Source organism: Peromyscus leucopus, chromosome 7, assembly GCF_004664715.2.
Source record: "Peromyscus leucopus breed LL Stock chromosome 7, UCI_PerLeu_2.1, whole genome shotgun sequence".
Taxonomy (NCBI): Eukaryota; Metazoa; Chordata; class Mammalia; order Rodentia; family Cricetidae; genus Peromyscus; species Peromyscus leucopus.
Window position 1 is genome coordinate 51,627,019 of NC_051069.1, and position 27,397 is coordinate 51,654,415.

Genomic DNA, 27,397 nt, shown 5'->3' on the forward strand with positions numbered 1-27,397 from the left:
ATTTAGGCATGTTCCATGTATCCCTAATCTCTCTAAGACTTTTATCATGAAATGTGTTGGATTTTGTCAAAGACTTTTTTTTATGAGATGATCATGTGTTATTTTTCTTTCAGTTTGTTTATATGGTGGATTATGTTGACAGATTTCCATATGTTGAACCATCCCTGCACCTCTGGGATGAAGCCCATGTGATCATGTGAATGATCTTTCTGATGTGTTCTTAGGTTTGGTTTGCCATTATTTTATTGAGTATTTTGGCATCAGTGTTCATGAGGGAAAGTGGTTTGTAATTCTCTTTCTTTCTTGGGTCTTTGTGGTTTGGGTTATCAGAGTAACTGTGGCCTCATAAAGAGAGTTTGGCAATGTTCCTTCTGTTTATATTTTATGGAATTATCTGAGAAATATTGGCATTAGCTCTTCTTTGAAATTCTGGTAGAATTCTGCACAGAAACCATCTGGCCCTGGGCTTTCTTTTGTTGGGAGAATTTTAATGTCTGCTTCTATTTCTTTAGGGGTTATAGGTCTATTTAAATTATCTGATCTTGATTTAATTTTGGTATATGGTATATATATCAAGAAATTTGACCACTTTTTATTTTTCAGTTTTGCGCATTATAGGTTTTTGAAGCATGACTTAATTATTGTCTGGATTTTCTCAGTGTCTGTTATTATGTCTTTCTTTTAATTTCTTATTTTGTTAATTTGGATATTCTCTCTCTCTGACTTTTGGTAATTTTGGATAAGGGTTTGTCTATCTTGTTGATTTTCTCAAAGAACCAACTCTTTGTTTCATTGATTCTTTGTATTGTTCTCTTTGTTTCTATTTTATTGATTTCAGCCCTCAGTTTGGTTATTTCCTACCATCTACTCCTCTTGGTTGCTTTTGCTTCTTTTTGTTCTAGAGCTTTCAGATGTGGTGGTAAGTCACTAGTATAAGATTTCTCCAAATTCTTTATGCACTTAGTACTATGAACTTTTCTCTTAGAACTGATTTAATTGTGTCTCCTACATTTGGATGTGTTGTTCATTCATTTTCATCTAATTCTAGGAAGTCTTTAATTTCTTGCTTTATTTTTTCCTTAACCCAGTGGTATTTCATTTGAGAGTTATTCAATTTCCATGGGTTTGTAGGCTTTCTGTAGTTTATGTTGTTGTTGAAATCCAACTTTAATCCATAGAGATCTGATAACATAGAGTTTTTTTTTGTATCTGTTGAGACTTGTGACTGAGTTTGTGGTCAGTTTTGGAGAAGGTTCTATGAGGTGCTGAGAAGATATATTCTCTGCTGTTTGGGTGAAATGTTCTGTAAATATCTGTTAGGTCCACTTGAGTCATAGCATCTGTTAGTGACATCATTTCTGTTTAGTTTCTGTCTGTCAGACCTGTCCATTGGTGAGAGGTGGGTGTTGAAGTCTCCCACTATGAATGTGTGGGGTTCAATGTGTGATTTAAGTTTAGTAACTTTCCTTTTTATAAATGTGGGTGCTCTTGTATTTGTGGCATAGATATTCAGAATTGAGACATCTTCTTGGTGGATTTGCCCTTTGATGAATATAAAATATCCTTCTCTGTCTCTTTTAATTAATTTTGGTTTGAAGTCTATTTTCTTAGATATTAGGATAGATACACCAGCTTGCTTCTTAGGTCCATTTGATTGGAAAATATTTTTCTAACCCTTTACTCTGAGGTTATGTCTGTTTTTGATGTTGAGGTGTGTTTCTTGTATGCAGCAGAAAGATAGATCCTGTTTATGTATCCATTTGTTTATCTGTGTCTTTTTATAGGTGAATTAAGTCCATTGATATTGAGAAATATTAATGACAGATTATTGTTAATTTCCTTTTTTTGTTGTTCATGTTGTTGTTGGTTATGATGTGTGCGCGCGCGTGTGCGTGCTTGAGTGCGTGCGTGCGTGCGTGCGTGCATGAGTGTGTGTGTGTGGTTTCTTTTCTTTGGGTTTTGCTGGTGTGGGATTATTTATTGCCTGTATTTTCATGGATGTAACTATCTTCCTCGGTTGGAGTTTTCTGTCTAGTACCTTTTGTAGGGCTGGATTTATGGATAGATAACGATTAATTTGACTTTGTCGTGAAATATGTTGTTTTCTCCATCTATAGTGTTTGAAAGTTTTGCTAGTATAGTAGTCTGAGCTGGCATTCATAGTCTCTTAGAGTCTGCAAGATGTCTGTCTAGACACTTCAGGCTTTTAGAGTCTCCATTGAGAAGTTGTGTGTAATTCCAATAGGTCTGCCTTTATATGTTACTTGGTCTTTTTCCTTTGCAGCTTTTAATATCCTTTATTTATTCTGTATGTTTACTGTTTTGATTATTATATGGTATGCAGACTTTTTTATGGTTCACCAGTCTATTTGTTGTTCTATAAGCTTCTTGTATCTTTATAGGTATGTCCTTTAGGTTGGGAAATTTTTTCTATGACTTTGTTGAATATATTTTCTGGGCCTTTTAACAGTGATTCTTCTAATTCTTCTATTCCTGTTATTCTTAGGTTTTATGTTTTCATAGTATCTCAGATTTCCTGGATGTTTTGTGTTAGAAGTATTTTAGATTTAACATTTTCTTTGACTGATGAGTCTATTTCCTCTATCAAGTCTTCAATTCCTGAGATTCTCTATTCCATCTCTTGTATTCTGTTTGTGATGCTTGCATTTGTTGTTCCTGTTCTCTTACTCAGATTTTCCATTTCCAGAATTCCCTCAGTAGTGTTTTTCTTTTCTTTTTGTTGCTTCAGTTTGCGTTTTCAAGTCTTGAACAGTTTTATTTGTTTCTGTCAACTGTTTCTTTTTTCTTGACATTCTTTAAGAAATTTATCAATATTCTATAATTTTTGGTTGTTTTTCCCTCCATTTCTATAAAGGTTTTTTCATTTACTTTTCAAGGACCTTTATTATCTTCATAACATTATTTTAAAGGTCATTTTCTTTGCTTTAGCTTCATTGGAATTTCCAAGTCTTGCTGTTGTGGGACAGGTGGGTTCTGGTGGTGACATATTTCCCTTTCTGTTATTGGTTGTGTTCTTACACTGGCATTTAGGCATCTGGATTTGGCATGGTTATAAGTCTAGGTGTTGATTTATGAGTTTATTTTTGTTGCGTGGGTGTTTTGTTCCTTGGTTTTTGTTTCCTTGATGGTCTTCTGGCCCAATGGCAAAGGTTTCTGGTGACTGGTGAATCTTCAGGTCCAGTATGGTGTCTCTGTTGGGGTTTTTGTGGCCTTGGGTCCCTTGATCTGGTCTGGTTCTAGTACAGCCAAAGTCTTTTTGGGCCTTTAGATCTGGCCTGGCCTCCAGTAAAGCCCAAGTTTTCTCCTGGGATACCTAAGGCCAGCCTGTCCTCTGGTAGTACTGCTGGTGATGTTCTTCTTCTTCTTCTTCTTCTTCTTCTTCTTCTTCTTCTTCTTCTTCTTCTTCTTCTTCTCCTCCTCCTCCTCCTCCTCCTCCTCCTCCTCCTCCTCCTCCTCCTCTCTTCCTCTTCCTCCTCCTCCTCTTCCTCCTCCTTCTTCTTCAAGATTTATTTATTATGTATACAGTGTTTTTGACTGCATGTGTTCCTGCAGGCCTGAAGAGGGCACCAGATCTCATTACAGATGGTTGTGAGCCACCATGTGGTTGCTGGGAATTGAACTCAGGACCTCGGGAAAGAACAGCCAATGCTCTTAATCTCTGAGCCATCTCGCCAGCCCTGGGGATGTTCTTCTAACTGGTGTAGACTGTTACTTGGCCTATAGAGTCTTCAGGAGTTCTGGAGAAGGACTAGCCTTGGGGAGGATGATGAGGTGGGAGCCGTTCAGTGGTAATGTGGATCTTGGGAGAGCAGAATCCAGGGGGTGGTGGCATTCCAGCTGGCAGGTAGGTCACTCATCTACTTGTAGACTGGTGAGGGCTGTATCAGGGCAATGGGATTACTCTGGAGTTGGAGGCAGGGCCCAGTAGTGGTGCTGGTGCTGAGATGGAGGGAGTGGGCTACAGGACAGGAGGGTCACTCACCAGTTGTGGCTGGTCACCTGTGCCTCAGTGGCAGAAGTCCTCTGGGGTTAGGGCAGGGCCCAGCAAGCTGCAGGGCTAGGGAGGAGTTGGGATGGTGTGGGCCTACAGAAGAGTCCTGGAGGACAGAAAATATGGAGGGTATAGTTCCTCTGGCAGGAGTGTCACTCCCATCATGACTGGTGTAGTCTGTTCCTCAGTGGCAGAAGTCTGCTGGGGTTGGGAGCAGGGCCCAGCAGCTTCAGGGCCAGGGCCAGGTTGGGATGGTGTGGGCCTGGTGGAGGGCACAGAATCTAGGGAGGGGTGCAGTTCTACTGGCCTATTTTGTTGTTTTCAAAGTTTAATTTATTCATATTATTTAAATTAAGTATATATGTATGTTTTTTTGTGTGTATGTGTATATGCATATGAATGCAAAGTGCTTGTGAGGTCAGAAAGCATCAGATCTCCTGAGCTAGTATTATATAGGTGACTGTGAGCTGTCTAACATGCTCAGAACTGAATCCAGGTCTTTTCTAGAGCAGCATGTGCTCTTAACTATTGATTTATTTCTTCAGCCCATATTTTAATCTTTAAAAATGAATTATGACACATCAATGACCAACATGTATGATGATCCTATGGCTGCTCTAGTGGCACACATGCCTTGGCAGTAACCAACTACTGGCTAATTGGACCTAAGACATTCTCAGCAAGACGGATACAATGCCTGGTACTGGAAACCTAGCTAACTACTCAGTGCTAGAAAATCATGGTTATTAGAGGAGAATCTACCACTAATTTACAAAAACCAACATAATCCTTAACAACAATCTATAAACATTTGTCCTTATTCCCACAGATACATGTAGTCTTTACCCCTCATCAAAGAAATGTCTCTTTGCAACAGACAAAGACCACTACAGAAAACTACAACCAATCAATATGCAGAGTTGTGGAGACCAGTCACAATGGATACATCTACAAGACATTCCCATGCCTAAGGCTCAGGAAACACGGTAGAAGAGAGGTGGAAAGATTTTAAGAGCCAGAGTGTGGTAAGGAACTTTGCTGTGAGATTGTATTTCCTAGTAATATCAGCAGCTATAAAGATAAAGTGTCACCAACCTGATCACCCAAATGTGAGCTGAACAAAGACACCAATGAACATTGAGTCTGGAAAAGCCCATGAGGCCTTAACCTTACACAAAGAACTAACGGCAACTGAGTAAATCTGGGACCGGGAGAGGTGCTCCTCCCCAGGGAAGAGCATACCAATGGTTGTTCATTGCCAAATGATTAACCCTGAAAACATTATATGGACTCAACAGGTTATATTTAGTAATATATGTATATGTACATATGAATTTGTATATATATGTATATTTGATATATACATATATTCTTATATAAATGTGTATAGAAATACATATATACATGCAATAACAATTAGTAAAGAAAAGAGACTGACTATGAAGTAGAGTGGGAGGGGCACAGGGAGGGTTTTGAAGGAGGAAAGGGAAGGGAGAAATGCTGTAATTAAAATATAACCTCAGAAATAAACAACAGCCACAAAATTACATTGTGCTACAGTGATTGGTCAGAGTGGATGGATTATATTATTGGTTATATTATGAAGTACAGTACTGATATGATATGATATATTATTATATTATATTATATTTTATATTATATTATTTTCTATTATATTTATTTATTTTATGAGAAAGAGGCTCATTATATAGCCTATGCTGGCTTTGATCTCTTGATCCTTCGCTCCTTCATCCTACATGATGAGATTACGGTCATGTACTACCATACCAAGCAGCTTTTTATAGTTCATTATATTGTGTTGGGTTATTAGCAACAGAAAATTGACTAATACAATATCTAAATTGTGCCAATCTCAAGAATGGCTAAGGAGCCAACTGGAGGTATGTTGATTACATTTTCTACTATCATGAAGGTGACAAGGATTTATACTCACTGAAGTAGACTCTTGTTCTGTGTGTATTTGTTTTACTCATATAATGTTTCTGCTGATACCACAGTCTACATACTGCCAATGTGTTTCACAATAGTAATGTCATTTCATGAAGCATTGTTTTTCATCAGTTACTTTTAAATGACATGTGATAAGATGATGGCATGAACATTCTTCCCTTGTAAGTCTGAATTTTACATTAAGATTTTGAACACTGAATATTATATCCTTCTGAGGACTTTGGTGTAGTTGAAGACTACAAAGTTATAATTTTCCTTAGTTATGATAAAAGATAAGTTAGATATGAAACAATGGACTCATAAATATAGGATAGATAGGATATCATCTTTAATTTTGCCATATACAACTAGACTAGATATTATAAATAGACTAGATATTGTAACTGTAATTCTTGCTTGATAATTGTTTTGTTATCTGTAATTTTACTATGTGAAAGTGAAAACCTTCCTTTTTGAAAAAAAGAAAAGGGGAAGTGCTGTGGGGTGTTCTGTATGTTAAATGTGTTGCTCTGATTGGTTAATAAATAAGATACTGATTGGCCAGTAGCCAGGCAGGAAGTATAGGCAGGACAAGGAGAGAGGAGAATTCTGGGAAGTGGAAGGCTGAGGCAGAGAAACACTGCCAGCCACCACCATGGAAAGTGAGATGTAAGATATTGGTAAGCCACGAGCCACGTGGCAATTGAAAAAAAAAAAGATTTTGAACATTGAAAGTCAGAAAAGAGGAGTACAGATGAGTTTCCTCCTGAGAAGTGAAAATTTGAGACCCAAAAAGTGAACTGACTTTTTCTATGGCCCCTTTCAATTAGAACTAACAAGTCCTCAGAGATTGGGCTAACATGAACCAATTTTGCTAATTATAAGCTCTGTGCATTGAACTCTCGAGCCTATGTAACTGTAAATAAAAAGCCAATGTCCCTCCAGCTGTTTAGTTTTTGGTACTAGACCACTTGGCTCTGTCTTGTCTTTCTCCTTCAGAGACAAAATTTCCATCATGAGTGCATGCCCAAGTCTATCTTCTTGCCAGGTCTGATGACAGAATCTGACTCTCGAACACTTACCAGACATGGGAGAAATGATGGATCGTCACTCCTTTATCATGCCCAGCATAGAGATGACACAGTCTGGTGAGACCCTTGGGAGAAAGTGGATGCAGCAGAAATTAGGTGGCATTGTTGCTTCATCATGAAAGGAAAAAGTTTGGAATTGGTGGTACATGCTTGTAGTCCTAACATTTTGGGAGGCTGAGACAGGAGAACTGACAATTTGAGGGCATCTTGGGCTGTATAGCAAGAACCTATTTCAAAAAACTAAACCAGGGACTATGAGATGGTTCTGTTTGTCAAAACTTGTCATCAAGTCTGATGATCTGATTTTGATTTCAAGAACCCACATATAGTTAGAAGTGGAAAATTGACTTAATAGTGTTGTCTTCTGTGCTTGACTTCCAGTAATTAATATTAATATTATTATTATTAATAATAATAATAAAAATAAATAAAATACCAAAGCATACCAGGGCAAACCAAACCAAATTCAAAGTAAACAAATTATATGGAGTTAGAATAGCCAGATGAAAGAATGACCCAAATACAAACTTTTAACTCAGAAGACAATGAATTTTTTAAAATAACACAATTATACAAATATTTATGTGTTCATTTTGATAATTTGGTACATTTATTAATGTGTAAAAGAGCAGATTAAGGTTTATTAACCTATCAATCATCCTAAGCACTGACCATCTTTTGTGTCTCCATTTAATATTGAATAGTCTTTTTTGTTTTCACTAACAATGAATGTGGCCAGTATTATGAACATACAAGAATATTCCTATATTGACTTTCATCTATTTCAAGGATGTCCTATAGGAACAAGAGAACAGAAAAATGTCATTTATTTGAGTCTATTTTATTTATGTTACTTAAATGAGAATTTATGGATGTAGCTTCTGTATTGCTAGAAGATACAATCTCACAGTAAACTCTCTGTTCCTTTGGTACTAAAATCTTTCTACTTCTGCAATGATCTCAGAGTTCTAGGTGTGAGAGCAGTGTTGTAGCTACATTCATTTTTGACTGGATTTCACAACTCTGCATTTTGTTTGTGTTTTTCTGACTGCTGCAGAGAAAATTTTCATTGATGAGAGGTGAGGACTACACTTACCAGTGGGTATAAAGACAAATATTTAGAATGTAGGTAGGGATTCTGCTGCTTTAGTAAAGTGCTGTTTGTAGGTTCTCCTCCACAATCCATGACTTCACTAGCCATGGGCAGTTGGCTAGGTCTCCACTAGCAGGTGTGATTTCTCTCTTGTTGAGTGGATCTTATACGCAATTAGACAGTTTTTGGTTATCACTGTAAATGCTCATGCTTACTTACCAACCAAAGTCACCTGATGTGGCTGTGAGGAATGAAATCAGACCAGGTTGTGCCATAGCACAACCAAAGTTGTGACAATTTTATTGAGAGCAATCAGACTTTTTATACCTTTACCATAAACAGAATATAATGGCAATTGCAAGGATCAATACAATTGTAGTTGCCAGGATACGATGAAGTTTGCAAGCCGTACAGGGTACACAAGTTTAATGTCTCAGACTAGTTGTCCTGTTAGGGCTCCGTGCTTCCTTGGCTACTAAGGGAACATACAGAGAAACAAAAAGTGGCCTGAATGCTTCAGTGCCTGAGGGAGTGCATCAGTCTTTCAGGAACTGGAAAGCACATTGTGCTCTAGAAGCCATGGACTCTAACCTGAAAGACCTATGATGCACGCCTCTCAAGGCAGCCTGGCCAAGCCAACTCCATGGTTGCCTGCATATCACCAAAGGGTGTGTGTGTGTGTGTGTGTGTGTGTGTGTGTGTGTGTGTGTGTTGCTACTGCATTCCTAGTGTTATTATGCCATACTGTTTTTGTTGTGGTTCACAGATGTTAAAGCTGGATAGGACTATTGGTTGCTTCCTTCCTTGTAACTTTGCAATGCACTTCTAGGATTTAGGGAGGAGGTATTCAGATAAAGTTCCAGCTCAGAGGCCTCTGGGCTCTATCTCTGAAGTTGATGATTGTTTTCAGCAATAGGGACTTACCTCCATCTTTGGGGGGAGGATCAAGGGCAATAGCAGTAGCTTGAAATGTTTTGGGAGTCTTGGACAAATTGACCAACAACTCAGAAGAGAATTTCTCGTACTTGGTGTTGGATTTTTTTGTTTAATGGTCTTTGGCTTTTGAAGGGATCATTATCAGTCTACATTTGAAATTTTCATTTAAATTATGTATGTGTATTTATATACTGACTTATGTGTATTATAAGTATTTTTAGGTAGATGGTTAGAAATATGATTCCTTATGACTTTTTCAGACATTCTTACCGTTATTCTCCCCCCTTCTTCTGTGTTTATATCTCTCCCCACTCCTTAATCAGAGCTCTCTTTTTTTTATCCATTCCCTTCTTCACATCATTTGTACCCTGATACTGTCCTCTCTATTGTCCCCTGCCTCTTCCATCCATATGATGATCCCTTTTAGCTTTCTGGTTTTTGCAGCTACTCCAGGTTATGTACTCACATCTGAAGATTGGGACCTGGGAGACTGAGAGGGCAGAGAACATATGATATTTATCTTTCTGTATCTGTGTTACCCCATTCAATGTAATATCTTCAAATTCCATCCACTTATCTGCAAATATCATGGTTTCATTTATCTTTACAACTGAATAGAATTGAACATTGCATATGTACCATACTTTTATTATCCATCCAAAGTTGAAGAGCATTTAGTTTGTCTCCATTCTGTAGATAATGTGAATAGAGCAGCAATGAACACAGCTGAGCAAGTAACTGTGAGATAGGATAGTAAGTATTTTGGGCATATGTCAATATCTGGATCATATGGCAGATTTTTGAGAATTCTCCATACTGATTCCATAGTGGCTGCATCAGTTTGCTGTCCCACTAACCATGAAAGTGTCTTTCTAGTGCATCCTATTCCACATTTTATGGATGATCTTTGCCATTCTGACTGGTATGTCATGAAATCTCAAAGTTATTTTGATTTGCAATTCCCTAGTTACTGGGGACAATGAAAATTACTTGAGATATTTCTTAGCTATTTTTTTTTGTTCTTTTGAGAACTCTCTGTTCAGGTCCCAGGTCCATTTCTTCGAATGAGTTTTTTTTTTTTGTATATTCTGGATATTATTTGCCTCTCAGATGTTTTGTTGTCAAAGACTCTAGTTCTACAGGTTTTCTCTTCACCTGGTTATCTGTTTCCTTAGTCATTCAGAAGATTTTTAGTTTATGAAGTTCCACTTGTCACTTGGCCTTAATCTTGGACAATGGAGCCCTATGGAGAAAGTCCTTTCCTGCATCTGTGTCTTGTAGGGTACTGTCTATGTTTTCTTCTAAGAGATTCAGTATTTCAGGTTCATATTTAGATTTTTGATCAATTTTGAGTTAGATTTGTTCAAGGGTATCTCTATCTATCTATCTATCTATCTATCTATCTATCTATCTATCTATCTATCTATCTATCTATCTATCTATCATCTATCTATCACCTATCATCTATCTATCTATCTATCTATCTATCTATCTATCTATCTATTATCTATCATCTATCTCCAATTTCATGCTTCTGCAGGTAGATATCTTGTTTTCCCAGGAGCATTTGCCTAATATCTTTTCTTTTCCGTAGAGTATGTTTTTGGCATCTTTTTTCACATATTAAATGGCTGAGGTTATGTTTCTTCATGGTGGATGTTATTCCACTGGTCTACATGTCTGTTTTGTGCCACTACAATATTGTTTTTATTACTATGGCTTTACAATATATTTTGAGCTATGGAATGGTAATCTCTCCAGCATTGTTCCTTTTGCTTTGTAGTGTTTGGCTGTCTAGTTCCATCCATTTGCCTGTGAATTTAATGATTTCATTTCTTTTAATGGCTGAGTAACACTCTATTGTATAAATGTACCATATTTTCTTTATCCTTTCTTCTGTTGGGGGTCATCTAGGTTGTTTCCAATTTCTGGCTACTATAGAGCAGCAATGCTATGGTTATGGTAGGGTGAGGCATCCTTGGGTATATACCTAAGAGCACTGTAGCTAGATTTTGAGGTATATTTTTATTTTATTTTATTTTATTTTTATTTTTTAAAATTATTATTAAGAAAAATTTTCATTCATTTTACACACCAATCAAAGATCCCCCTCTTTCCTCCTCTCACTCCCTCAGCTTTCCCCTTCTACCCACAAGAAGACAGGGCCTCCCATAGGGAGGCACATCCAGTAGAGGCAAGTCCAATCCCTTTCCCCTGCCTCAAGGCTGCACAATGTGTCCCACCATAGGTGCTGGGCTCCAAAAAACCCACTCATGCACCAGAGATGGATTCTGATCCTACTGACAGGGGGCCTCCCAAGCATATCAAGATACACAACTGATCCCACTGCCTGGGGGCCTCCTAAACAGATCAAGCTAATCAACTGTCTCACTTATCTAGAGGGCCTGGTCCAGTTCCATGGGGGCTCCTCAGCTATTGGTTCACAGTTCATGTGTTTCCACTAGTTTGGCTATTTGTCCCTGTGCTTTTCCAATCATTGTCTCAATATCTCTTGCTCATACAATCCCTCCTCTCTCTCACTGATTGGACTCCTGGAGCTCCACCTGGGGTTTGGCCATGGATCTCTGCATTTCTGCACCAGTCACTGGATGAGAGTTCTATCATGACAGTTAGGGTGTTTGGCCATCTGATCACCAGAGTAGGTCAGTTCAGGCTGTCTCTCGACCATTGCCAGTAGTCTATAGTGGAGGTTTCTTTGTGGATTTCTCGGGACCTCTCTAGCACTCTGCTTCTTCCTATTCCCATGGGGTCTTCATTTATCATGGTAAGATAACAAGAGCGTTCAAGTTCAGAAGTCCCTCAGGTTGGATTTTCTTTGATTCTAATTCTATTTCCACTTTCAGGTTCTTTTTTGTTTTTCTCTTTGTCAAAAGTTATTTTTATTTTATTTAAAAATTACATTTATTGACTTGTGCGGGTCTGGATGTGCATTGCCATTGTGTGTGTGTGTGTGTGTGTGTGTGTGTGTGTGTGTGTGTGTGTGTGTGAGAGAGAGAGAGAGAGAGAGAGAGAGAGAGAGAGAGAGAGAGAGAGAGAGAGAGGACAACTTGCACGAATCAGTTTTCTCTTTCTACCATGCTGGTATCAGGGATCAAACTTTGTCAGGCTTGGAAACAAGTACCTTTAACCAATGAGACATCTCATTGGCCCTATTTTATTTCATTTTTGTTTTTATTCTTATAATATCCCTTAAAATATATCCTGGTTATAGTTTTTCCTCCCTCAACTCTTTCTAGTTCCTTCCTACCTCCCTTCCCATCAGAATCCATTTCCCTTCTGTCTCTCCTTAGAAAGCAACAGGCTTCTAATAGATAACAATCAGACATAACAAATAAATTATAAAACGATAAAACAAAAACCATCACATTGAAGTTAGACAAGGCAAACCAACAGAAGGAGAAGGGCTCTAAGAGAAGACACATGAATCAGGGACCTGCCCGTTCACACACTCAGCAGTCCCATAAAAATACTAAATTGAAAGCTATAATATATATGCAGTGGACCTGGTTCAGACCTGTACAGGCCCTATGCTGATTAATTCAGTCTCTATGGGTTCATATGGGCTTTGCTCAGTTGATTTTAAGGGCCTTATTCTTCTAGTGCTCTCTATCTCCTCTGGATCTTACACTCTCACTGCCTCCTCTTCCTTGTGGTTCCCTGGGCTCTTAGTGGGGAGGGTATTTGACAGAGATATGGCATTTAGAGCTGTGTGTTCCCAAGGTTTCTCTCTCTCTCTCTCTCTCTCTCTCTCTCTCTCTCTCTCTCTCTCTCTCTCTCTCTCTCTCGTTATGTCTGGTGTGGGTCTCTGTATTTGTTCCCATCTACTGCAGGAGTATGTTGTTTTATATCTGCTTCTCAGTGGCTACACTCGATCCTACCACTGCCTCAGCTGCTGCCTAGACCTTGCTGCTAAGGCCATGGGCTGCGGGGGTGGGTGGGTGGGGGCTTTGCTTCCTGTCTTCCTGCCACCTCTTCAGCCACCTCCCTGTAGGGAGACAAATGCTGTTTTAATGAAGTCTCTATCCTCTTATTTTACCAATAAAGACTTGGGAGTCAGATGCTGAGGTAAAAACCTACAAGCTCAGAGAGACAGAGAAAGCAGCCAGTTGACCTTCCTCCTCAGCCATCATCTCAGAAAGAGGCTCTCTTACTTTGTCTAAAAACAAAACTCCAACTGAATGTTCCTCCCTTCTACTTCTTGTGCCTTTCTCTGACCTCCCAACTTCCCCTCACACTCTATGGTTATTTCCAATCAACTTGTTGCTTGCTCCCCTTCTTGACCTATGGTTGATTTTATTTAATTAATGCAATCTTGAGGTTCACAGTGTGATGAAATATCCTGCAACAGAAAGAACCTTCTCTGATGATGGCTGAATCACACACTGATCTATGAGTTGAGCAGAATATCATTAGGATTCATTTTATTGTTACTTTTTTTAAGACAAGTAGTATTTAGTTTTATCCTACATCTCTGGGTTATCTAATGTCTGGTTTTTATGGTCCAAGCAGTGTTGGGTATGGGTTCCATGTTGTAGATTGAGCCTTAAATCAAGTCAGACAGTGCTTGGTTATATCCACAAGCTTTGTGAAACCATTACCCTAGCATGTCTTGCAGGCAGGAAAGATTGTAGGTCAAAGGTTTTGAGGTTGGGTTGGTGTTTACATTTCTCTTTTGGCAATCTTACGAGTATCTTCCCTTACCAAAGACACTAGAAGGTAGGAGTTAAAGTTCTATATAGGCACTAGCTTGACCTCTCAATCTTCATTGAGTTGTGTGGGTGTTATCTTCAGCAATGGGGTCTTGCTATTAGTTTGGAGAGAGAAACTTTTGTCCTGGAAACAGTCTGGGTTATTTGGGAATTTCCAAGGGGCCCCATTGGCCAACAACTAAATTGGATGTAACTTAGTCCCTATACTGGAAGTTTTGCTTGGTGGCAAGAGATGGTCAGCTGGAATTCTGTCTCCATTTTCTGGAAACTTTGTTAGGATTGTCTTCATATATTTTAGGAAATTTCTGCTTCCTGTTATTTTCCATAACACCCAAATTCTAGCTGTGTTGCCCTGCATTCCATAACGTAACCCCATTTCCACTCTTTCTTCCCACTTGTCCCTCCCATTCTTATTCACCCACTGCATCCACAAAATCTATTCTATTTCTCCCTCCCAGGGAGATCCATGTGTCTCCCTAGTCCCTTCCTTTATATATAAAACCTCCTTGTGACTATGGGTTTTCAATTTACTTAATGGTTAATAACCTCATATAAGAGAATACATACCATATTTATCTTTCTGACTCTGGGTTACTTTATTCACAATGATTTTCTCTAGTTCCTTCCATTTGCCTGCAACTTTTGTGTTGTGATTTTTAAACAGCTGAATAACACTCTATTGTATAAAGGTACCACATTTTCTTTTTCAGTTCTTCTGTTCAGGGACATGTAGATTGTTTCCAGTTTCTGGCTATTGTGAATAGAGCAGCAATGAACATGGTTGAGCAAGTGTTTTTGTGGTGAAGTGAAGGTCCTTTGGGTATATGCCTAAGAACGGTGTAGCTGGATCTTGAGGTAGATCAATTCCCATCTCCCCAAGGAACTGCTACACTGATTTCTATAGAGGTTGTACAAATTTGCACTCCCATCAGCAATGAATGAGTGTTCTGCTTATTTTAATTCTTGCTAGTATGAGCTTGTGTTATTGATATTAGACACTGTGTTATTGATATTAGCCATTCTGCCAGGTATAAGATGAAATCTCAAAGTAATTTTGATTTGTATTTTCCTGATTGATAAAGATACTGAACATTTCTTTAAGTGTTTCTCAGTCATTTGAATTTCCTCTACTGAGTATTCTCTTCATATCTTTTTGGAATTTTGGTTTAGTGATCATAAATTCTTTTAGTTTGCATTTATCATAGAAGGATTCTTTGTTCTTTAACCGGGAAGGATAGCTTTATTGGCTACAGTGATTGTCATTTAAAGCTTGAATACATAATTTTTTATCTCTTAGTTTTGGAATTTTTCAAATCTGTTGTTAATTTAATGATTTTTGCCTTTAAATTTGACTTTTTTTTCTCTTCCAGCTTTCAATGTTCTTTATTTATTCGGTACACTTAGTTTTTAAAGTATATTATATGAGGAAATTTTGTTCCTGTCTTTGCAGTTTGGATTTGGGTGTATGTATGTATGTATGTATGTATGTATGTATGTATGTATGTATGTATCTATCTATCTATCTATCTATCTATCTATGTATCTATGTATCTATCTATCTATTCTATCTATCTATCTATCTATCTATCTATCTATCTATCTATCTATCTATCTAATCTATCATCTATCTTCCTTCTTTCCTTCCTTCCTTTCTGCAAAAATTCTCTCATACACTCCATCTTGACTACAGTTTCCCCTTCCTCTACTGCTCCAGTCCCCCCCCCCACCTCATTTCTCCTCTATGCCAGATCAACTCCTTCTCCATTTTCCTTTAAAAAATAACAAGTCTCCCAGGGATATCAACCAACATGGCATAAGAAGTTACAATAAGACTAAGCACAACCCTCATATCAAGGCTGGATGTGAGGCAACCCAGTAGGAGGAAAAGGATCCTAAGAGCAGGCAAAAGAGTCAGCAACATCCCCAATCCCACTATTAGGAGTCATACAAGAACATCTAGCTACATAATCATAACTTATATGCAAAGGACCTAACTCAGCCCATACAGGCTCTGTGATTGTCACTTCAGTCTCTGTGATCTCGCATGAGCCCTGCTTAGTTGATTATGTGGGCTTTCTTCTCATGGTGTCCTCAACCCCTCTGGATCCTACAATCCTTTCTCTCCCTCTATTGTGCAGTTCCCTTGACTCCGCCTGGTGTTTGGCTGTGGCTCTTTGTATCTGCTTGCTTCATTTGCTGGATGACACCTTTCTGATTACAACTGGGCTAAGCCTCAATCTATCAGAACATCATTTGTAATAATTTCATTGAATTTTCTTTTTTTCCTAGTCATGTTTGGTTCTAGCCTGGGTCTCTGGGCTGTCCAGCCTCTGGTTCCTGGCCATCTAGGCAGGATGCATTACTTTCTATTAATTTGGAAAATTTCTGCTCTAATATTATTTAATGTATTTTCTTTTTTTTTTTTTCGGTTTTTTTGAGACAGTGTTTCTCTGTGCCTTTCCTGGATCTCGCTCTATAGACCAGGCTGGCCTGGAACTCACAGAGATCCACCTGCCTCTGCCTCCCGAGTGCTGGGATTAAAGGCGTGTGCCACCATCGCCCGGCCAAATGTATTTTCTATACCTTTAGTTTACACTTCTTATATGCCCATGATTCATCAGTTTTGTCTTTTAATAGTGCTCTTCAGATTTTTATGTTCTTTTTATACTTTTTTGTTATGTTTATGATTCACTTATTCTGTCTTCAACCATTGATATTCTGTTTTCCACTTGATCCATTGTATTGGTGAGACTTTAAGGGTTTTAAAATTTAACTTACTGAGCTTCTCATTTCAAATTTTCAATTTGACTTTTCAGCACTTTTATTTCAATTTTGAAAATTATTTCATATATTGTATTTAGCTTTCATTCAGTTAGTTATACTGTTAATTTATTCAAGAACTTATTCACATCTTCTATGATTTTTATGAATCTTCTTATGATTGTTTTCTGAATTCTTTGCCTGGAATTTCATATGCTTTACTCTCATTGGAACCCACTCTGTGGAATTCATAATTTTCAGAGTTGTATTGTTTTGATTTCTTATGTGTTTTATGTCTCTGCATTTGGGCATGTGCACCTTAGATTATGTTATTGGCTGGATTTTGTAAACTTTCTGTATTCTTTTAGTTGAAGTATTTCCAATGGTCAAGTAGAATTTTGTTGCAGTAACAGTGAGAAGAAATTTTTTCCCACTGGGATGAGGTTGTAGCTCAGTAGACAAGTCTTCAGATGGCATGGCACACTTGGGCACTCGCCATGGTTCTCAGTGCTATTCCAAGCATAGAATGCTAAGTGAGCTAGCTATCACATCTATGAAAATATAGTAATAGTGAATTGAAAAAATTTAATTTTAGTAACTTTTGAATAAAAAAATGAGACTAGTACTATGCATACTCAGATATCAGTTAAAAGTGTGAGAATGAAAAGAAAATAAGCAGAGTAAGTTAAGTTATTACTGTTAGAGAAGTAGAAAAGGGAAAAGAATATACAAGGGAGGAAACAATAAAGTGAGTAGATGAGTCAGCTCCAGCTAAAGATAGAGTGAGAAGAGAAACAAGAAGAGAAATGCAATCAGACAACCTAAAGCAATCCCTGGACTCAGGGGCTGAGGCAATGAGATCTTCAGCTTCAGGCCAGCATAAATACTATGGGAGTGCCTGTCTCAAAAAAAAAAAAAAGAGGAGGGGAAAAAGGAGGAGAGGAGAGCAGAGGGGAAGAGAGGAGAAAAAAGGATAAGTGAATGGAGGGGGAGAGAGAGAGAGAGAAGAAAGGAAGCAAAGAGAAGAGAAGGGAAGGGCGAAGGACAAAGGACAGAGTTTGCTCAAAAATTAGATATTAAATAAGAGAAGTACAACTGTGAAGAGAAGAGAACAGGAGAAAAACTATGGTAAATTTTACATGTATTTGCATGGCTTTGTCTAATTTAGTCATCATGATTTAAGCAATCCCCATAAAAGTTCTATAAAGAAGGGAAAGAAAAAAGAAAAACATAAATGTATAAAAAGAAAAATATAAAAGAAGGGAGGAATGAAGTAAAATAGAAATAAAAAAGATAAAACAGACACAGCAATAACAGAAAAATAAAAGAAGATTTGTATGTATGTTTTTGTACATATAAGTAAAAGTGCACAGACTGAGTATGTTAAATTTAGGAACACACATATACATATATATGTGTGTATATGTGTGTACATATATGCATGCAATAACAATGAAAAGAGGCCATGAATTTGAAGGAGAGGAAGGAAGGGGTATATGAGAGGCTTGGAGGAAGAAAAGGGAAGGGAGAAATCTAAATATGTTATAATCTCAAAAAATAAAAAAAAGACAAAAAGACTGACTTTCTGTTCCCTAATGATGTCACTCACCAAGGCATAGATAAAAAAATCTGCCTCTATGAAGTCATTTTCTCAAGTGGTGGGATATGTCTGTCACTATTATACTTTTCCTTCTCTGGCTTTTTGGGACATCTTAATATTTTTTGCTTAAAGAAAAATTTTCCATATAATATATTCTGATCATGGTTTCCTTTCCCCCAACACCTTCTAGATTTCTCCACTCACCCATCCAATTCCCCATCCACCCAATTCCATACCATTATTTTCTCTTTCTCTCTAGAAAACAAATGGCAAATAAAACTAGACCAGAATTAAAAAAACCTCACAAGAAATACACCCCCCATAAAACACAAAACTAGAACCATAATATATAAGCAAAAAGATCAATAAGATGAAAAATACCCAAAGTAATATGAGACAAAAAGTCTCAAAAAATATCATTGATTTTGTTTCATGTTGGCTGTCTACTGCAGAACATGGGCTCTACCCTTAAGTATGATTATTATACCCAGTGAAATTGCATTGAAGAAAACTAATATTTTTTAATGATTAAATGAGTTTTATTTATGTATTTATTAATCTATCTCTTGAATTTTTATTAAAAAATTAAATATAATACTTTCATTAATTTTTAAACATGTATTTAATGTATTTTGATCATATCTACCTGTATTGGTTTGAATGAAAATGGACCCCATAGTCTCATAGGAAATTGCACTATCAGGAATTGTGGCCTTGTTGGAGGAAGTGTATCACAGGGGTGGGCTTTGAGGTTTCAGAAGCTCAACCTAGGCCCAGTGGCTCGCTCTTCCTTCTTGCTGCCTGAGGATCTGGGTGTAGAATTCTCAGCTACTTTTCCAGCACCACGTCTGCCTGCATGCTGCCTTGCTCCCCACCATGACAATGGAACCACTGAACTGCAAACCAGCCCCCAGTGAAATGTTTTCCATTATAAGAGTTGCCGGCTGGGCAACAGTGGCGCATGCCTTTAATCCCAGCACTCAGGAGGCAGAGCCAGGCGGATCTCTGTGAGTTCGAGGCCAGCTTGGGCTACCAAGTGAGTTCCAGGAAAGGCGCAAAGCTACACAGAGAAACCTGTCTCGAAAAACAACAACAACAACAACAACAACAACAACAAACAACAAAAAAGAGTCGCCATGGTCGCAGTATCTCTTCACAGCAAGAGAAAACCTAAATAAGATAACCACCATTACTTCTTCCACTAATTCCTTTCAGATCTAACCCTACCTCTCTACCCTCCTACTTTAACTTGATGTCCTTGTTTTCTTTTTAATAACCCAACATGTCTAATATGTAGGTATTGAGTCATTTATTGGAGCATGATTAGCTAGCTGACCAGGAACTAAACTTGTCTTAGTTGGGGTTTCTATTGTCGGAGTAATGACCATAGCTAAAAGCAATGTGGGGAGGGAAATATTTATTCTACTTTATAGCTTACAGGACATCACTAAGGAAAGTCAGGGAAGGAGCTTGGAGCCAGGAACTGAAGCAGATGTTATGGAGGGATATTGCTTATTGGTTTACTTCTCATAGCTTGCTCACACTGCTTCTTTATACAACACAGGATAACTGTCTTGAGGTTAACATTACCCCCACTGTGGGCTGGGCCCTCCCACATCAATCATTAATCAAGAAAATGTTCCATATACTTGTCTACAGGCCAATGTGGCAGGCATTTTCTCAATTGATGTTTCTTTTCCCCAGATGGCTGAACTTGTGCCATAAAATTCTGATTGGCCAGTAGCAGGTAGGAAGTATAGGTGGGACAAGTAGAGAATTCTGGGAACAGGAAGGCTGAGTCAGGAGACGCCAGCCTGCAACCCAGGGAGCAACATGTAAAGGCAACAGGTAAAGCCACAGAACATGTGGCAACATATAGATTAACAGAAATGGGCTGAGTATAAGAGTAAGAGCTAGACAATGGTAGGCCTGAGCTAATGGCAGAGCAGTTTAAATGATATAAGCGTCTATATGTTTATTTTATAAGTGGGCTATGGGACTGCCAGGGCTTGGTGGGACCCGGAGAGGAAAACTCTAGCTACATTGCCAAGTTGACATAAAGACTAGTCAATACACACTCTTGAAGAAGCCTTGTTCAGCCTCAGTAGGAGGGCTTTTTCTTGTCTTATTGCATCCTGTTCTGTCCTGTTTGACTGTCATCTTTTGGAGGCCTGATCTGTTCTGAAAAGGAAACATACAGGGAGTGAATCTAGAGGAGAGGGGAGATGTGGAGGAGCTAGGAGGAGTGGAGGAGGGAAAACTATGGTTGGGATGTACTGTATGAGAGGAGAATCTATTTTTAATAAAAAGAAAGAATACTGACTTTTCCTCCTCCAGAAGCCAGTGATTGTCAATAGCGCCTCAGTTTGGGTTGGGGAAGAGTCTGTGAGTCCCTGTTTCCTCCACGCTGGAATTTTGACTCTTGATTTTGTGCAGACAACAGTTGTTGTGAGTCCATAAGTGCACTAGTTCTGTTGTGTTCAGAAGACACTGTTTTAGTCTGGTCCCCACTAATCCCTGGGTATTACAATCTTTTTGCTCCCTCTTCTGCAATGGTCCCTGACCCTTGGGGAGGGAGTGTAATACAGATGTCTCATTTGTGGCTGAGCACCCTGAACAAACTCATTTTCTGCCCTTTGACAGTTGTGAATTTTTGTCTTAATCACCATCCTCTGCATAAAAAGTTCTTTGATGAGGTCTGAGAGCTTCACTAATCTATGGACATAGAGATATAAATTTAGAGGATAACTTGATACCATGTCCATTTTACAAAATACTACTAGCAAGTTCACCTCTGGGGCCTGTGAGCTCTGCAATAATGGGTTCTTGGCCAGATTTCTAGTACCAGGCATATGTTTTTTTCCGCTGTGGAGGAGACCTTAAATCCAATCAGAAAGCCATTAATTTACTCCCAGAACATTTGTGCCACAACAACACCCACAGGCATATCTAGTCATAAGGTGATTATTGTAGCTCATAGGATTCATAGCTGGGTAAGACTGTTGATGACACCCCTCCCACCGCAGCAGTCTGCATAACACCATCCTGGACTATGCAACCTAGCCATTAGGGAGCAATCTTCTTGGCCAGTACCAACTTGATTTCTCCATGTCCTGAGACCAGATTGCATAGTATTTTCAGCAAGAGGATGGCCACACATTTAATGTATGTTTTTCCATTAAGGATTAGAGTCAGGACACAAAAATGATGAAAATCTGCAAAGATAACTGACATATATAATGTTTTCTGATTATGAACTTTTAACTTTAATTTAGAATCTACATAACATAGTTCAGCAATTATACTGTTTAGCATTCTATGTTGGAGAGAATTCTTTTTAAAAAATAATTCTTTGCTTATAGATATGATGCTGAAGTAGATAATGCATGTGGAAATATATACAGAAAATTTAAAAAATATACATTATCACAGTTCTGTTAGTTATCATTTACTTTCACATTTATATTGATATCAGACACATTATTATAATGAGTTGAGAGAATGACCTTATTTCATAAAGCTTTTATTGATGCAAATTTGAACATAGGTAGATGAATAGAATTTGTTATATGGAAAAAAACTCTGACATCTAATTTTCTCTGTGACATCCATGCTCATTCCTATTATATTTCACTCTTGGGCTTTAAATGAATAATATGTCAAGGTTTGTACTTAAGGTTTCCATATCCTAAAATGGGCCTGTATATATAGCTGTTTTAATTTTAAAACTATAAACATGCCATATTCCATAAAGAATGTGGACTGAGTCAGGACCCAATTTCAGTTCTTAAATAACATGTTCTGTTAAAGAATATCAGATGCTTTGAAAATTTTATTTTTATTTCATGTTTAAAGAATGAACTCTTATGAGCAATGTGGCCTTTACCATCTTATTGGTCCTGCTTAACTTCAATGCAACTTATGAAACTTTCATCTTTCATACCTTGATGAATTTGACATTATTTGATAAAGTCTAACTAAAGTTTTATTTTTGCCTTAAAATTAGTTCTTTAAAATTTTAAAACTACTTGACAGTGTCATACATTTATTTGTTCAATGGATTTTATTTATTTTACTCCCCTCCCATTTCTTCTCTTATTCTCTTCTCTCTCCCACTAAGTTCCCATATGGAACTTGCACACATGTGCATAAAATAGGGCTGCTAATTACTCTTTTTTGTTTTGGGACAAGCTCTCACTATTGCCTTGGGTGTCCTAAAACTCACTATGTAGACCAGGCTGGCTTTAAGCTTATAGAGATCTGCCTACCTCTGCCTCCCAAGCGCTGGAATTAAAGTCCTATAACTCCAATATCTGCATTAATTACTTTCAATATAAATGATATTACTTTAATCAGAAAAGGATATTTCTTATTGTATATTTTATCTTAAAAGAATATTTTCCTGTCGTAATAGTTTTGTAGGGAATGATTTTGCTATTCAAAAGTAGTATTTCATTTGGGTTTCTCTAAAGTAGATATACATAGAATGAGATAAATAACAGAAAATGATCAATAATGAAATTATTCTAGTATTGAATATATAAAAACTGAGAAATATTGAGAGCTGTTTATGAACCTGAAATTAAATGTGTGGAATTTATCAGCAAACTGCTTCCATTGAATATTTAGAAGCATTGTTGGGTATTGGTTTAATTATTTATTTTTCTCCAATCCTCTTGTTTGTTTTCAAAAGGTGTCCAAGTAATATAAAAGAGAAAAATATAACACGTGTCTCAGAATTCCATCTCATGGGACTCTCAGATGATCCTCGGCTTCAGCCTATACTCTTTGGACTGTTCCTGTTCATGTACTTGGTCACAATGCTTGGGAACCTGCTCATCATCCTGACGGTCAGCTCTGATTCACACCTCCACAGTCCGATGTACTTTTTCCTCTCTAACTTATCATTGGCTGACATCAGTTTCACCTCCACCACACTGCCAAAGATGATAGTGGACATCCAGACTCACACCAGAGCCATCTCCTATTCAGGATGCCTGACTCAAATGTCCTTTTTCATGCTTTTTGGGTGTTTGGACAGTCTGCTTCTAGCTGTGATGGCTTATGATAGGTTTGTGGCTATCTGCCATCCTTTGCACTACCAGGTCATTATGAACCCTCGTCTTTGTGGCTTGTTGGTTTTTGTGTCTGTTCTCATCAGCCTTTTGGTCTCTCAGCTGCATAATTCAATAGTATTACAACTTACCTACTTCAAGAGTGTGGACATTTCTCATTTCTTTTGTGATCCTTCTCAACTTCTCAATCTTGCCTGTTCTGATACCTTTACTAATAACATAGTCATGTATTTTGTTGGTGCCATCTCTGGCTTTCTTCCTATCTCTGGAATTTTTTTCTCTTACTATAAAATTGTTTCCTCTATTCTTAGAATGCCATCTCCTGGTGGGAAGTACAAAGCCTTCTCCACCTGTGGCTCACATCTGTCAGTTGTTTGCTTATTTTATGGGACTGGCCTTGGAGTATACCTCAGTTCAGCTGTCTCATTGTCTCCCCGGAAGGGTGCAGTAGCATCAGTACTGTACACCGTGGTCACTCCCATGCTCAACCCTTTTATCTACAGCTTAAGAAACAGGGACATCAAGAGGGCTATGTGGCAGCTCCTCAGAAAAACAGTCTAATCTCAGGACCTGTGCCATTCATTTTGTATCTTTTGTAAATCTGTCTCACAGAATTCCCAATTCTTTTTTTTTTTTTTTTGGTTTTTCGAGACAGGGTTTCTCTGTGTAGCTTTGCGCCTTTCCTGGAACTCACTTGGTAGCCCAGGCTGGCCTTGAACTCACAGAGATCCGCCTGGCTCTGCCTCCCGAGTGCTGGGATTAAAGGCGTGCGCCACCACCGCCCGGCTAGAATTCCCAATTCTTACAATATCCATGGCAATCTTCATTTGTCTAATATTGCTTTAATAACCACACAATTGAAATCAACCCTCTTTCTCATATATTTAGAAAGCAGGAAGGCAGTAAATTCTTCCTCCCTGCCATATTATAAGAAAATGCTCTATCTAGCATCCTGCCATTCTTAATGGGTAGAGTCATACACCGAGCACTAGGGATTATGTGCTTATTAAATGGGATCATCATGCTGGGTGAAATATGTGTGATATACAATTTTCTCTTATAGAAACAAAAATGGTACTTTTCTACCCTTCTTTATGTGTCTTTTCAGAAATGCTCCACAAGTGTTTGCTTTTACTTCCCTGGAAGGTTGATCATGTTACAGTGGATGACTTCACTTCCAGACATGAATAGGCAATGCTATTGGTCTCAGTGTGTTAAAAAGGAGAACAAGAAATTGGGAGGGAGTGGAAGTTGATCTAGGAGGAGTTGAATGGGGCACACAGGGTGAATGTGACCAAAATACACTGTATGTATTTATGAAATTCTCAGAGAACAAAATAAAAACATTATATCTTAAGGATTTGATTTTTATTCAATAGATGTTGTCTGTGAGGATGTAGGTTATTGGTAGTCAAGCCTGTATTTATGAAATTGTCCAAGGCATTTATAAAAATTACTGATGCTTATGGAGATCTTTCAAAGGATATGATTCATAACACCCACACTGTGGCTTACAACCATCTGTAACTTGAGTTCTAGCAGATCCTGCGCAGTCTTCTGGCCTTTGTAGGCACTACATGCATTTAGTGCACAAATTTACATGGAGGCAACACTCATATGCATAAAATAAATATAAAAAAGATATAAATAAAAACCTTTAAAAGAACTAATGCCTGTGTTTCCTATTCAGTGCTTTTGATTTCCTGAAAAGGTGTGTGACTGAACACAAATTTTTAAAGGCACCTATGGTTGATTCTGAAAAATATACTGATGTATTTATAGTCACTTCCTTGTATGAAATGAAAATTGCATTACTGGTTTCAGGATTCTCTATGATCTTGACACTAATTGTGAGCTTGGGTGGTAACATTGTTAGACTTTATAGAGTTTTAAAATACATATGGCTAGTTCATTTTTAAAAATTGGGAAGTTATACATCTCAGTTTTTAAAAATGTTTGTCTTTCTCTATGACTCTTTTAGAATTTCCCTAATGTAAACATTTCTGCTTTATTATATCACATAATTCCATTAATACATCTCTGCTTTTCTTCATTCTTTCTCATTTGCTTCACTGATTCAATGGTTTCAAATAATCCGTGCTTAAGGTCATTGATTCTTCTTTGTGCTTAGTAGAATCTATTAAGAACACCTTACTGATCATTTCAATTGGGTTATTGTGTTCCTCAACTTTAAAATTGTTGTATTCTAATAATCTATATGTGATTGTACCATTTTGTTCATACATCATTTTACTAATTTTTGTCTGTGTAGCACCCCCATTTATTGACCACCCTTTGTCCGCTTGAATTTGTTGTTGAATAAATCATAGATCACTATTTTTTAAAGGAAATTTGAAGAGCTGCTTGCCTATAATTTAATTTATTTCTTTGGTTGGGCCATGTTTTGTTTCCTTGTCCCTTTGTATGTTTTGTATTTTGTTGTTGAGGTTAAAAAATGCTAATTCTCACAAGTTTTACAGGTTGGCTTCATACAGGGAAAGGCTTTTTTTATCAATGGACAGGCTAAAAACTCTGGGTGATTCCCAAACATTTCACAATGATTATCTTCTCTAGGAATGTGTATATGTGCTTTTTAATCAAGGAGTCTTCTCTCTCTTCTCAAGAGTCCATAATCTTTTGTTTCAACCATTGTCTGTCCCTGGCACTGAATTCTCTCTGATGCTTTATAAAATGTCTTAGAAGTTTTGTCTATGGGCCTGGTACTGTCATTTCAAACATATTGTCATTAATTTCAGTGCTTCAAGTCATACAGCACTAAAACTAGTTCTTTAGGAACACAATGAAAAGATAAAGATAAAAATTTAGACAAGTATTTTGCCTTAATTATTCATTCCAAGATAGAACCTCGGAGTTTGAATCTTTCCCCCAATTTTACCATCTGTTTTTTGGGCGTGGGAGCCTCTCTGGTGGGCAAATGAAACAAACTTTCTTATTCACTGTGATACTGCTATTGGTTTTGCACTTCCCTGAAATGCTGACCTTTCTTAACTAGTTCATGGAGTTCCCGCAAGGAAATTTGGTACATGTATGTTATTGTCAGTGTCTCTGTGGAGGACTGAAGTTTAGGGCTTTCTGTCATTTTGATGCTGTTACTATGGCCAAAAGTCTATTTCATTAAAGAGAGTTAATTAGCCAGAAACACACATAAAAAGTTTAAAGAAAACACATTGTGGAGGGAAATGAACTTGATGAGAAAAGAAAGAATACATTGAGAACATTGGCTGACTGTGGACACAGAATTTCTTTAGCACATTGTAACATCTTGCTGCTGGGAGAAAAAAGCAAGATCTTTTTACATTTTTGAGTAAATGGACAGAATCTGCTGAAGAGATCTGCTGCACCTATGATAATATTTTGGGAAAGCTTGGATGAAAACATTGTGGTTTGATGGGTTGTGTAATGTGCTAGGCAGAAAAGGTGTATAATGATAATCCCGTGGCATTTACAGAACATCATGGGTGCTCATGATCAGGCAAAATTCTTTAGGTGATACAAAAGTTAATTTCATCCCATGTCTTAAGTCTTTCATAATGTTTATCTGCTCCTCCTAGAGGCATTTAATCAGGAGGTACATATCTAACTTTGTTCCTGAGCCCAGAACCTCAGCTCTCACTGCTCACTGAATGTGAAGGGGCAAGAGAATCTCTTTCCTTCCTTTATTATGCCTCATTACTAAGGAAGCTTACTTCAGGAATGTTGTGAAGCTCATCATGTGTTGCATGTATCATGGGAAACACTGCTTCACAACCAGCAGTTTTATTGTATGAGGTATACTAAATTGTCCCAAAGTGTAAAATTTTACCAAAGGAGCCAATGACATTTAATAAATTGGTCTATGGGGGGTCTGAAAAGATTGTCAGTAAGAATTCCTTTTTTTTTTTTTAAATTATTAGTTTTTTTTTTTGCTTTTGTTTTTCTAGACAGAGTTTCTTTGTGTAACAGCTCTGGCTGTCCTGGAAACCACTTTGTAGACCAGGCTGGTCTCAACCTCATAGAGATCCACCTGCCTCTGCCTCCTGAGTTATTAAAGGCATGTACCACTGCTGTGGGATAATGCCCTTGCACACTGGTTTAATAAAACACAGATTGGCCAGTAGCCAGGCAGGAAGTATAGTCAAGTATAGTCAGG

At 37.8% G+C, this 27,397-nt stretch overlaps 1 protein-coding gene across 2 annotated transcripts; it reads left to right on the top strand.

The window, feature by feature from the left end:
• The first annotated feature begins 6,920 nt into the window (after window positions 1-6,920).
• On the top strand, window positions 6,921-27,296 carry LOC114695296 (putative gustatory receptor clone PTE01). 2 transcript variants are annotated; one of them, XM_028872585.1, is made up of 2 exons: window positions 6,921-7,110; window positions 22,866-23,838. In XM_028872585.1, the coding sequence occupies exons 1-2, from the start codon at window positions 6,986-6,988 to the stop codon at window positions 23,806-23,808; spliced, it is 1,068 nt and encodes a 355-aa protein (XP_028728418.1). In that variant the 5' UTR covers window positions 6,921-6,985; the 3' UTR covers window positions 23,809-23,838. The 2 variants fall into 2 exon arrangements, with proteins under 2 accessions (XP_028728418.1, XP_028728419.1); XM_028872586.1 differs by lacking the exon at window positions 6,921-7,110 and adding an exon at window positions 27,266-27,296 and having other exon boundaries at window positions 22,882-23,780.
• The last annotated feature ends 101 nt before the right edge of the window (window positions 27,297-27,397 follow it).

What these genes read in the sequence shown, in the direction of transcription:
- LOC114695296 (XM_028872585.1), top strand. Translation starts at nt 6,986, where the DNA reads ATGCCCAAGTCTATCTTCTTGCCAGGTCTGATGACAGAATCTGACTCT. An exon ending in CATAGAGATGACACAGTCTG is followed by an intron (nt 7,111 to 22,865) that starts GTGAGACCCTTG and finishes TGTTTTCAAAAG; the next exon opens with GTGTCCAAGTAATATAAAAG.